This window comes from Gobius niger, assembly GCF_951799975.1.
Source record: "Gobius niger genome assembly, chromosome: 9".
NCBI classification, from domain to species: Eukaryota; Metazoa; Chordata; class Actinopteri; order Gobiiformes; family Gobiidae; genus Gobius; species Gobius niger.
In genome coordinates, this window is record NC_136860.1 from 20,757,240 (window position 1) to 20,770,234 (window position 12,995).

General features: G+C 42.3%; 1 protein-coding gene across 5 annotated transcripts in view; it reads right to left on the reverse strand.

The window, feature by feature from the left end:
• Positions 1 to 12,995, reverse strand: part of il1rapl1a (interleukin 1 receptor accessory protein-like 1a) — a 167,673-nt gene that overhangs the window by 52,553 nt on the left and 102,125 nt on the right. For all 5 annotated transcript variants that reach the window (XM_079562471.1, XM_079562470.1, XM_079562469.1 and 2 more), the window contains exon 6: positions 11,167 to 11,241. In XM_079562471.1, coding sequence (XP_079418597.1) covers positions 11,167 to 11,241 — 75 coding nt within the window. The remainder of the gene's footprint in view (positions 1 to 11,166; positions 11,242 to 12,995) is intronic.

Here is a 12,995-nt window from a genome sequence, read left to right on the forward strand (position 1 = left end):
TATGATAGACTCATTACATGCAAAGTGAGACATGTATGGCCTTTATTCATTATACTTTGGATGATTATGGCCCAGCTTGTAAAAAACACAAATTAAAAATCCTAAAATTAGAATATTTTGAAAATGCCATAATCATGATAACAAACAAAAGCTTGACATATGCAACTTTGTCATGAGTCTATATACTATATTAGTTTCACATTTTAACTTGAATTACAGAAATAAATGAACTTTTGAACGATATTCTAATTTTCCGAGTTTCACCTGTACTGTTAAAGGCTACAGAACACGGATATATATTTTTTCTTTTACAATTTAAGATACAGCTTATATGATACAGAATAATTATAATTTTCATAAATGTAATTTCAAGTTGCGTTGGGCCTGTCCTGGTCAGAAGGTCTCACCAGCTGTTCCAACCTGGCAGATATAGGCTTATTTCTATGGGAGAGGCTCATATGAGGTGGACATTCTTTTACTTCATGGCTCACAGTGAGGCCTTAAGCTGAGAAAGTTCTGACATGTTATACATTTCCTGAATCCTCAGAGTCTAGAGAGTTGCCCAGTATCAGAGACTTGTGTCTGTGATGTTCCTGGAAGAAACAGCGTTAAACATAGTAAAAAAAAATTTTGTGAAAATTGTGAAAGAATGTACTCACATTTGAGTCTGAGGAGCTATGGTTACCACGGTAATTGTTACAGAGTAGCACCTTTGGGCTCAAATGAAACATGACAATGTCTTCTTTCCAATGATACCAAATACATTGGTGTAAATCATTATCTAATGGGCTGGAAATGGCCTAAACCAAAATATGGACCAGTGTCAAAAGTGACTTTTGACAGTTCTGAGGTTCTGAGTCTGTCGGTCACTTATTGGTCTTTAAATCATCACAGATCCAATAATGTTGGTTGGATTTTGATCATTTTTTCTGTGGAATGTGTCTACAGTCTGTTTAAAATAATGGCATATTGACTGATGCCATAACTGGGTGGAATAGTTGATTGCCAATGAAGTAAAGATACAAATATTGGAAAAAAGTGAGAAAACGCCACATTTTTTTGTATTAAATTGATGCAAAAATGTGTAGAAATGTGTTTTAAGAGCGATTTTTTCAGTGGATGTTCTCAGCACATGTGTTCTGTGTATCTGGAATGCATTTATTGACAGCCTACTCAACCCACTGAGGATTTGAGGGAAAAAAGTCGTTTTTCACATTTTTCTGATAAAAATACAGGGTACATACACTAAAATGGCCACAATTTTTTTTCGCGATATTTCCAGCAGAGCAGACCCTCCAATTATTGGTCCTTAGGGTCAAAGTTAACCGAAAAAACACAAATAAAGCATATATCAGACGGTGTCAGGTTAAACCCAATTTAAAGAGCTTTTGAGAGTTTGGGTCCCTGACTAATAGGATTACACATGCTTTACTCGAGTAATTATACACATTTTATATCCAAATACAGCATATTTTTCAAGAGAGGCAAGCAGAGCCGGTTCTTCCTATACGCAGACTACGCAAGGTGCGTAGGGCCCCCGCAGCTGCAAGGGCCCCGCATCTCAGTCAAACTACGGTGTTGTTTCACTGATTAAGCAACGCGTTGTTACGGGGACAGGCTCTGACAGCGCGCACTCACTCTCTTTGCCACATATAACACCAAAACGGAGCAGTCTGCAAGTGAATGAGCAGGACAGCCCGACCGCCTTCCCCTGTCTCTTCCAACACGCGAGTGCCTCTCCGCTCGTGTCCCGCTCGGCCGTCTCTCTCCGGGTTCTCGCTTCGCCTCATGCGCGGCTCCTCCGCGGCTGCATGTCCCACGTCCCCGTGTCCGGGCGCAGCTCTCATGTTTACTCTGCACGGACTCGGGGCATCGGCCACACTCATTTAAACTCTCTACTTGTTGTGTCTAGCAGAGAATCAGGACAGTAGTTTGATGGATAGACGAGAGTAAAGCCGTGTCCGTGGCCTTTTTGTCTCAAAGAGGAGTTGAATCCACACGGTTCTCAGGAGCACAGTAACTTAAAGTTACTCTGGTTCTCTGAATGTGCACAGTCTATAACGAGTTGGGCGACTCACAGGCTAATTCTCAGTGGTCAGACAGAAACAACTGTCTGGTGCAGGTTTCAGTTAGTTTTAAATCAGCGGTTCCCAAACTGTGGGTCAGGGCCAGAAGTGAGAGAATGGGCCCATTTGCCATTTACCATTTTAAAAAATGGGGGAAATAGACTAGTAGTCGTCCTAAATCCCAGTTGGACAATGGCTTAGTGGTTAGTGGTTCTCACACAGAGGTGCAGGGCCTGAATTGAGGTAATTATTTTCCACTTCTGCCCTGCTTTACTGTACAGAGGAACTGTTTTTGACCGTAAATAGGTCCGCCCTTTGCCGAATAACCATGGGATGCGTACTGTAGGACCCCCATGTGGATTTTTGCTTAGGGCCCCAGAAGGGCCAGCACCGGCTCTGGAGGCAAGTAATGATGGAAATGATATGGCAAGGTTAAGGTCAAATTTAAAGTGCTGTACATGTTTATAAAAACTGAAACAGCAAGAAAACAACATGGCAGCTTGGTATATAAATACTTAAGAGTCATCTGCTTAAAGTACAAGATAATGCATTTCTGTATTAAATATGTTTGAACGTATGACAATAGCCAGCGGTTCTATTACAACTGAGAAGATGGCGGATGAACGCAGACTGACGTTAGCCACATGATCTGACAGAACCTTGTTTGTCAAAATCTGTGACTTCAGAGCAATAAACAAGGTCTTAATATACAAAAGAAAATGACCCTCGATCTGTCAAAAGCCTTCTCCAAATTGTCTGCCTTTTATGTTCTTAACAAAGCCTGTTTGGTCTGCAATGATAATCTTGAGTGTAATATATCTTCATCTAAATGTTTAGTATTTACTGCAACAGAAGCAATATTCTTTCTTTGCACTGGCATTCTTTCAAATAAATTTATTTCATTATAGCTCTACTTGTGTACAAGTCTCTCCATGGGTAAGCAAGTACATCTAAGATATCTTAGTGACAAATATTTAACCATGTCAAACTCTGAGAACAGGGGACGAGGTCAGGTCTGGAAGCGCCTTCCTAAAGTTCTGAGATAGGCCTCGACTGTGACCTGTCAAAATCCAGGCTATTTAGCTGTGCATATGTCAACTGAAAGCATTTCTACCTGCACTCCTCTCCTTTCATTTATCATTTTCATTGATTATTTTCTCTGATGTATTCAATATTTTGCCTTTGATGTATAGTGCACATCCCTCCCGCTCAAATACATTTCCCATGCCTTGCCTTTGTTCTTGGGAATAACAATACAACTATCTATACAATTAATTCAAGAGATCTAATCCAATTAACATAACAATAACTTTCTCTACACATTGTCGACATGTTGCTTTGTATCTAAGTCTATTCCTGTCCGGGGTTGTTAACAGCATGACCGAGCGAAAGTGGCAGTGTCTGGGTGAAGAGCATGACAGAGCAGTTTGGGAAGGGAGAGAGAGAGAGAGGCCTTCATCATGTCAGCCTCCTCCTCCTCGCGTCTGGCCGCTCGTGTTAAAATCAGAGTGATGCGGGGATGACTGGGGCGCTCCTTCTCTTTGATTACCTGTCAGTGAGCGTGAGCCTCAGATATAAGCCAGTCTGAAGCTGCCATTATCTAAATCATCTCTTTTAAGTGCGAACCTGGGGCTGAAAGGACCAGGGAAACGTTAGCAGTGTTAACAGACAGGCTAATGAGAAAAGACAAGGATAGTGAAGTGTATGAAAAAAAAAAGAGGCTTGGCTGCCAAAAAGCATGTGGTCTACTGATGCTTTTGTTTTTGTAAAGATCCATAGATCGATGAGACAGGCCCATGGACTGTCACGTAAACATGCGAGGAGTGACAGCTCACTTGATTTCTGCAATGAGTTCTTAAGTCAAACAGTGGGATTTTGGCACTGGTATTTCATTGATGGGTCCATGTTTAAAGCAGTACTAAGTAATGCCCCTAGAGGCCATAAGCACCACTGCAGGTGACGCAGTATGTTATGCTTTTTTACTCATTAATTGTCCGTGAGAGTAAATACTACGCTGACAGAAAAAACGAAGGGAGAGAGGGATATTGTCCATCCAATTGCACAATGGAGATCATTTTTTTTCGCTCAAACTTGGTTGTAAATACTGTTTAAGTGGCGCTAGCCCGCAGTTAGCTTTGCCCGTTAGCCTGTTAGCATCTTCTTCATGATTCCATTAGAGTGCATTGCATTCTAGCCAGAGACACCAGGGGGAGACGAAAGACCCCCCAATCATCCCATTAACACTGTTTTACCCCCTGAGGGACTACGGAAAGGATATATTAAGTTACACTGACTTGCAATTTGCAGATTTTACAAACAGAAAACTTAAGAATGCTTTGAGGAGATGTTCAAGTGCTAAACAAGTAGTGAAATATGAAAAAAACAAAACACTAAATCGATTGCTTTGTTACAGTAATTAGCATAAAGTTATTTTAAAACATAGTGCATGTGCACTCGAGGCATAAAACTAAGAAAATCATTAAAAACAATAGCATGACTGTGTGTGGGAGGAAATACAGACTCCGATCCCAATTTAGTTCAATAAAGTACAAATGGGTACACAAAAAAAAGTACACACGTCAAACAAAAAGTTTGCACTAACATAACACAGTTTTTACTTTGCTGCGCTCTGCTTTACTGCCTCCACCACGTAGAGAGGAAAGCGAAGTAAAAAGAATCCACAGTTAATAGTTGAAATAACTGATTGGACGTGCTGAGAAGCCGGTCAGACAGCTCTCCCTCTCCCCAGTCGCTTCCTGTGCTGAATCGGCTTGAAGGATGCTGCTGATAAAAAATAACCGCACTAAAACTGCAGAGTCTGACAGAGCATTGGGCATCAGCGTCTGTATGGCCTTCAGAGGAGAAGAACAAAATCCATCTCGCATGCATTAAGCATTCACACCTTTCTCCTGAACGACTCAGTTTGGTGACTAATGCTGAGGGAGAAATAAACAGTCTATGTGGCCCGCTCTCGCCTTCCTTTTATGCCCCTGTACAGTCTTCTCGCCTTATATGCTGAGTCCCTGTTAGGCGTGTGCAGAGGCGCCCCGGTTCATTTATCATAGGGCCAGACTCGCACTCTCAGCTCCAGACTGCGTGATTAATGACGACGGTTCACACACTTAAACATTTAGCTTTGTTTGGCTGTCGTAGCCCGCTAGCATGCAGCTCGCTGTGAGTTACTTAAACTATAGGCATTGTACTGCGGAAGCCGAGGTTAAAGGAAATGAAGACAAATACATGATCCATGATTCAGCGCGTGTGCGCTGTGACCTTTAAGAACAGATGTTTTATGTTATGTATGTTGTAGCTTAAACCAAACTTTTTTCATAATTTTGTATATGGTGTGGTCAATGCAGTGAACATTTCAACTGGACACATTTAGCTTTCTTTCTTCTTTAGGCTTGAAACAAGAATGTCAGCTCACAGTGAAATGTTAAGATTTTGAAGTGCCATCTCTAGCGATGTGTGCCAATTCAACAAGAAGCCTGGGGGCCGCATTTGACCCCCGGGTCATACTTTGGGTACCCCTGGCTTAAACAAAGTAGAGAGATGGCTTCACGTGTCGCCAATCAGAGTGAGACCATGCACTATTAAGAGCCAAGTCTTCTCCAGATTTGCCCTGTCCCATTTTTGACCTTACCCAATGTGACGATGCTGTGAAAGTGATGCCCTGGACTATAGCCTGAGCAATAACACATATACACCCTAATGCAGGGGTATCAAACTCGTATTGGGTCGTGGGCCAAATTCACTCTTAGCTCGATGGCTGTAAATTACTATTGTAGCCACAGCCGCCCTGGGGCAGACTGACCATTTACTACATGGCTATAATGTGTTGTTTAAATCATGATTTCATATTATGTCAGTGCCCTCTGCTGGATACATGTGGAATTATTTCCTTTATTTTTATTTAAGCTTTTGCTTTTTTTTTTTTACATACTCAAAAATTCATCCTCTACGAAGGGCTACATTAAATCATCTCGCAGGCCGCATGTGGCCCGCGAGCCTTGTGTTTGACACCTGTGCCCTAAAGAGTCAAACCCGGTGATGGAGTGTTGCAATTGTGTTAACAGATGAGTCCACTCGCACACTCTCCCCATTATGTGACATTGTGTGGGTCCTCACCTGGCTCGTGTTAGATGATGAGAGACGCTGTCAAAGTTCATAATGGCAAAAAGTAATAATAGTTTAAAAAGTAGGGCTACCTTAATGTTAGTATCAAGAGTTGTAATCGTATCAAGCAGCAACACTATTTTGAAATCGGGGTACTTTAAAATGGGGAAACCACGCTCCAAAATAAGGATTTAGAATAGGTCAGCTCTATTTCTCTCAGTCTTTACCCAGATTGAGCCCAACAAATCTCCCGAATGTACCCAGGATCTGCTGACACTAGCAATCCCATGGAAATGAAAACAACTTGTCACAGTTTGGTGTCCGACAGAGAGGCATTACCGGATTGAGGATCTTGGGTAACAAATAAAGAGGTACAAATGTAGTCTTTTCAAGGCAATTTCCCCATTGTCAATTTGTCTGAGCTTGTCAAAAAGCATTGCAAAAACAGCAGGGGATTCTGATACGTCAGCATCTTCTCGTGGAGCAAGGGGCTAAAATGGACTCACTGCCCAGGCTGTTAAATATTATATTGTGCAATTCTGTACCAGCAGAAAATAAGCCTTACACTGTAAGAGCATGAAGTGATGTCGGGAGTTAACAGTTGAAGTTTTATTATTATCAAGTCATCCATATCACGTAAACAGTTTGTTGTCTAGAGGTAATCGTGTTAACAAGAAAACACAAAAACTGCAGTAGAAAGAGCATTCGCTACATCTCCTAAGCGGAACGACTAAGGGAAACTATCTAATAGCGATTTGTTTGGCCAGTATCGTAACTGAAATGAGATTTTTTTAAAACACGTCCTGGAGCAGCAATACTTGTTTGTAGAGTTGTAAACTGGAGTGTTAGCTTTTTTCCTTCGCAAAGAGATTCCAAGAATGTTAGCAGAGATATTACCTACATAATTGCTGTCCAAATCAAGTATCTGTGCTGAGTAATCAGACATACAAGGAAACGTGTATAATCTCAAAAAAAATCTTAATAACAAGGTAGCATGAAAATGGCAGAAGAAATACTCGCAAGGAAGACGGATAACATTTAGCAAGAGCAAAATCAAAAACAAACCTTTCGTTTTGGGGAAAACAGAAAATCTACAATGCCATATCAACCTCAAAAGCTTAGGACGATAAAAGCCCTCTGCAGAAAAGTTGTCCAGAAGTTATATTTGACAGGGATGCTTTTAGCATTCATGCACATTTCTGAGGGGGCCTCCCAACGGGCCCCGAGACTTTGTAGGAGCGCAGATCCAGCAGCACAGAGGCAGTGTAGTAGTGGCTCAGTCTGACAACGTGGGATTGCGGCTCTTTGGTAAAAAGTGACAGGGCTACCAAAGCGGCAGCGGGCAGGGGACACTCTGATAAGACCAGTGCCAGATCCAAGAGCCTCTGATACGGCTGTCTACATTAGACCATCATCTGTCTATGTCTATTCTGGTCCCATACGGCCACACCATCTCCCTATTCTTCCTTTTTTGTTTATTTTTAAACATCTGCTTCCATTCTCCGCATCCTTTTCTTGACAAATGCAATCCTGAACGATACAAAGGGTGTCTTTTTGAAGAGAGGGTATTGTGCTTTTTCACACCAGTGTCAGGCTGGACAACAAATGAAATGTCATAATGCAGTCTTCATGTTAAGAGAATATTTGTTCCTAATTCTTTCGGGCAGTGAAGAAGACAGTATTATTATACACAGGTGGTTTTTCAGATTTTTGAATGTAAAACCCTCGTCACTGAATTGATGACAGATAAATCGTTCTACTCATATAAAATGCTGGAATACAATCACGAGAAATATGTTAAGTATGATTTGCAAAAACGCTACATCTCGTTTACACGCTTGATTTCTGCCCTGTCCCACTGTTTTTTGGAATAGGGGTTGTATTTTGTTTGTATACCTGGTCGTGCGCCTCCCTTTATGTAACATGCGTGTTTTATTTATGCCTGTTGTTGTGTGGCGCGGCGCTGAAGATGGCGGCTGCCTTGAGAAGCGCTCGGTTCTGCAGCGGCCGGGGGAGATAAAGTGGGGCTGTGTTTCCCAGCAGTGTTGCAGATTTATCTCTCTGCTTACAGCTCCCATTTTACTGCCCATTCACAGGCCTCCACTGGATCCCATCTCTTTCTGTCTCGCACTTGCCATGAGGGAGCGACCACTCTTTCCTCCCCACACGTTCTGACCACCATAAATCTGCCACGGGCCCCCATAAAGAGGCTCAGGGCATGACTCAACAAATATTAAGGAGAAGCAGGATAAATAAATGAAAGTCTACTACAGAGGGCAACAACTTTGCTGTGCACCAAATAGAGGGCTCTTGTAAATATTTGGCTCTATCTGACCAGTGGGGTGAGTAAGCTGTTGGTATAAAACAGGTCTTTAGGATAGAAGTGCATAAAGAACCTCTAATTTTCAGTACGAACCTTCAACATAATTAATCATAAAGGAAGAAGTGCATGAATACTTCCTGAATCAAGAATCACCCACCACACACTGGGAGGTAAATGGTTGGCTTTGGCGCCCCCAGAAGCAAAAAAAAGCCTCAGGGTCCTGAATTTCATACCACCATTGAACTTTCTCCCTCACATGTCGAGTCAACATGTGCCACCGCAGTCCCGGACTTTACAAGACATTCATTCATCAAGAGTGAAGGCTGGAGCCCACTGGAGCTTAAAGCCTCAGCCAGCGACACTTTTTTGGCATCGCTGGCTAGAATTTCCATAGCAAGCTTTCAGCATATTGTAGTTCAAGTGGCGTGAAAAGAAAAACTAGACTCCTGGACCTTTTCACAGCTCTGCTTTCAGGGTTTAGTAACTGCAGACCGTGATGGGAGTCTTTTCATAGAAAATACATAAATGATCAGGTGGCAACTATGACCAATGTGTCAGAGCTAAAGTAATGTTTGGAAGAGATACTTTTGACCTCACACTTCCAAAATAAAACCCCCCTCTTTATAGAAGCTAGTGAGGAAAGATGAAAAATATTCAGTGAGATTTGTCATAGGGATATATTAACCTCACTGTCCTTGGATCACTTTGAAACTGCGCTGCGGTCGCTGTCACAGACAAGGAACCGTCCACAAACGCATAGCTTGAGATGATCAAGTCTGTGCTTCTCCGCTGGTGTGGCATCGGGATCCACAATCAACAAGCTGTGACCAAAATAACAATAACTCTTGACATGAAGTATACACGGGGAGAAGAGCCACAGTTCGGTGGTCAGTGGTGCAAAACCTTCGACTAAGTGTATTTAGCAGAGGTTTATATTATACACCTTTATTTATGCTTAAAACTTTAATGCCAAACCTTGTCTCACAATAAAATGTGGTAACGCTTTATAATAAGGGTACAGGAAGCGTTACCAAAAAGGTTAGTTGTCAGGTTAGATTTTTTTTCAAGTTGGTCATTTTTATACTCACTACTGCCACCTCAGGTCTTACACGTAACTGCTGCTTCAATATTAAGCTTGTGCATGACGGCAATTCGGACCCGACACCCGACACCTTTTTGAGTGACAGTGCAGGATTTTAGAGGCAGGTGTGGTGAATAGGTCCCTGTTAGATCTTACCATGAATTCTGATTAATTTAGCGTGGAGTAAAAATCACCCCTTTACTATTGTGTTGACATTTGTGGACACTAGTTAAGAAACTCGAGTTGCTGCTGGTCACGAAGATGTTTCTGAGACCGCCCCCCGGAGATAAGGCAAGTCTCCATGTGGTCTCCGCATGGCCTCCGAGAGATCTACGCGGTTTCAAGCAGTTTTGTCACGAATACGGTTTGTTGTCCTCAACCTGTGAGATGTTTCTGTGACGTCCCTGCAAAGTCTCCGAGACCTGTTGGATACCAAGGAGATCTCGAAGAGACTCCATACGACTCTTTGAGATCTCTTTGGTATCCAACAGGTCTCGGAGATATTGCAGGGACGTCACAGAAACGTCTCACAGGTTGAGGACAACAAATAGTGTTCGCAAGATTGCCACAGCTGCTTGATACTGTGCAGACTTCTCGGAGACAATGCGGACACTCGAACCTGTTCGTTTTCACTGACACTACCCTGGAGACTTGGCTTTTTTGCAAGGGGACGCATCGGAGACATCTCTGTGACAAGCAGTGACGCTAGTCTCCAACTAGTCTCCAGGCCGGTGAGATAGGCCCTGTTAGTTGATTTGGATTTGGACAAAAAATAAGTGTAATAATGGCCACACAAAACCCAAACCCACTCAATTCTGACAGTTTGACAACACTGTAAGCCTCATTTTCCAAACAGATTCCCAAATCCCAATAAAAGTCATTTAGAGTGCATGCCAAACGGCTCAGGTGTGTGCTTGTCACTTTATACACAGCAGTAATCTCTCACTTCCGATCATCCAGTCGTTTGAAGTCAAGTACCTGGATTTAAATGACCGCAGACAAAAGACAAAAGCTAACCTCGGAGTCGGTCATTAAGGCTTTTGTTCCCCCTCCCAGCTGCCTCTTCCCCGTCCTCTCATTCCTCCAAGCTCCGAGTCGTCTCGTCCGATCGGGCTCAACCGCGACAGGTGCATTAGCCATTCACAAAGCACCTAGCACCATGTGGACAGCGGAGTTATGTGCCCAGAAATCAAGCCGCAATATGCTGTCAGTAGGAGAGATAGAGAAAAAAACTTGGACACATCGCGAGCCCATGGTGACCCCACGTCAAACAAGACAAACAGCGGCGACTGCCTCTCCATGTGGCACCATATGGGCACGTTATTGTTGACAAAACAGCCCAGGGATATTAGCACCCAGTATTTGCATAAGCCTGAAACACATACTTACAACAGGTTTTTTTTTTTTCTTTTCTTTTTCTTTTACCATTTCCCGAGCAAATAAAAGTGTCATCATCAATCTACCTACAAACGCCCAGAGGTGTGTTGGAATGGATTTGTAAAGTCATCTGTTTCCCGTCGTTTGGAAGTGACACAAACTCAACAGACTGCAGCTGGAGGAAAATCCGGGGAAGCTCTTACCTAGCTGGAGCTCCATGGTGGTAATCTTGTTTTCAGAAGGGAACAGGATTTTGGGCGGCTTGTCGGTCAGAGGAGCTGCAAGAGAGAGGAGAGACAGTGACGGTGAGTATGGCTTTTATTTGAGCAGTTTCACTTTGACAACTCACAATGGGCCATTGATTGGTTTCCCTATCTCAACCTGCTTATGAGTCAGTTCACCCACAATGTATGTAAAAATGTGGATTGATTGTGGAAGGCTGGACTGGGTTGTTTGAGGTGAGGGCGTTTTCCAGTCCAGTTGAAAACTTTGAAAACTATTATGGGTGTTTATAGTGTTACTCTTTTTCTGAGTCCACAAACTGAAAATCAAATTATGTCATCAAATCATGCATTGAAATAAGGAGAGAACAGACCAGCAACAGACCAGCTCCAAAACTGACCTAGTGTATTTCATTTTAACCCAAATCTGCAAGCTTCCTGGGGAAAAAAAGCGTGAAAATAGCGACTAAAAACGAGCCGAGAACGAGGATGAAGACGCAACAAAGGAGCAGCAAAAGACGTGACGACGAAGGGACAAAAACGCAACGAAAAAGTGACAACACGGCAACAACGCAAGGAAAAAGATTAGTTTATTAGTGTTGTAGGTTTGCGTTACACTGGCCTAATAGGCTGTAGCCTTTTTGATTGGGTAATACCGAGCTTAGTTAAAGTCATAGCATCTTTCAGAGCTCTCTTTGCCGACGCACACTCTACCTCTGTAAACCTTGGTTTCCACTCATCAGACCTACTTCTAATCATAAATTAATCATTGCTTTGCCAAGAACAAGCCTCTATTCAATTTTCATGAGTGTAAGGTTCATATCTGAAAAAGGCTTCAAAGGCCTTGTGTCTGTGTGAGAGAGAGGAGCAGCAGATTCACTAATGACACTAATCATCTATACACTGAATGTCAAGTGACTCCTCATGGGACCTGCACAGCACAATACAGTTTATGGCTGTTAAAAGCTTTTATATGTTCAAAAAGGTGCTTCGAAGAGTTATAGGGCGCCCTGAGACCAGAAGAGGGGTAGTGGAAAAAACATGGGACAGAGATGGAGAGTGCATGAATATTTGTGGTCAATATCTTCATGGCAGAAGAAATCGATTTGTTTTTCCCCCCATAAAAACACATGTGAAGGGCATTTACCTTGAAAACAGGATCAGAAGGTGTTTTGCTCTAAGGCCACAATGCAATAGAGATTTACGACTTCATACATAGGCAGGACAGTTTTGTATGTATTGTTTCTGTGGTGAATGAAATGATAAAAGAATCATTGGGTAGTTTGCTAATTTAGTATGCAAATGTTAAGTTCCAACCTAACCTAAAATATATTCCCAAACTATAGCCGGTAACTCATTTTGGCTTAACTCTATAATAATAGCCCCATAATACAGCTGCATTCCTATTACCCTCCACTAATTCCACCACTTCTTCACATTTTAGTACGTTCAGTGATCCATTCAAGCCCAAGGCGCAGTCTCTTCTTGCCGCGCCGTTACATCATGAGAGAAAATTGGGCCACTTTTAAGCTTGTTATCTCCAATATTACTGCATTGACGTTATCATAGTCCTTTGGTTTGACTTTATCAGAATGTACTTCACCCAAATTAATGTATTTACAGTTATGTAATGCACAGAATATCTTGACCTTTGGCTACATGTGCTAAGCTAAGTGTTACATTATGTGTATACAATTCAATTTGGCTTCTCCCAAGGCAACAATGGGGAGGGGGGGGAGAAAGTTTATTGAATATGCCAGACCTTTCAGACACCTCTAATTATTTTTAAGGGAATTTGCAAATGCAGCTTA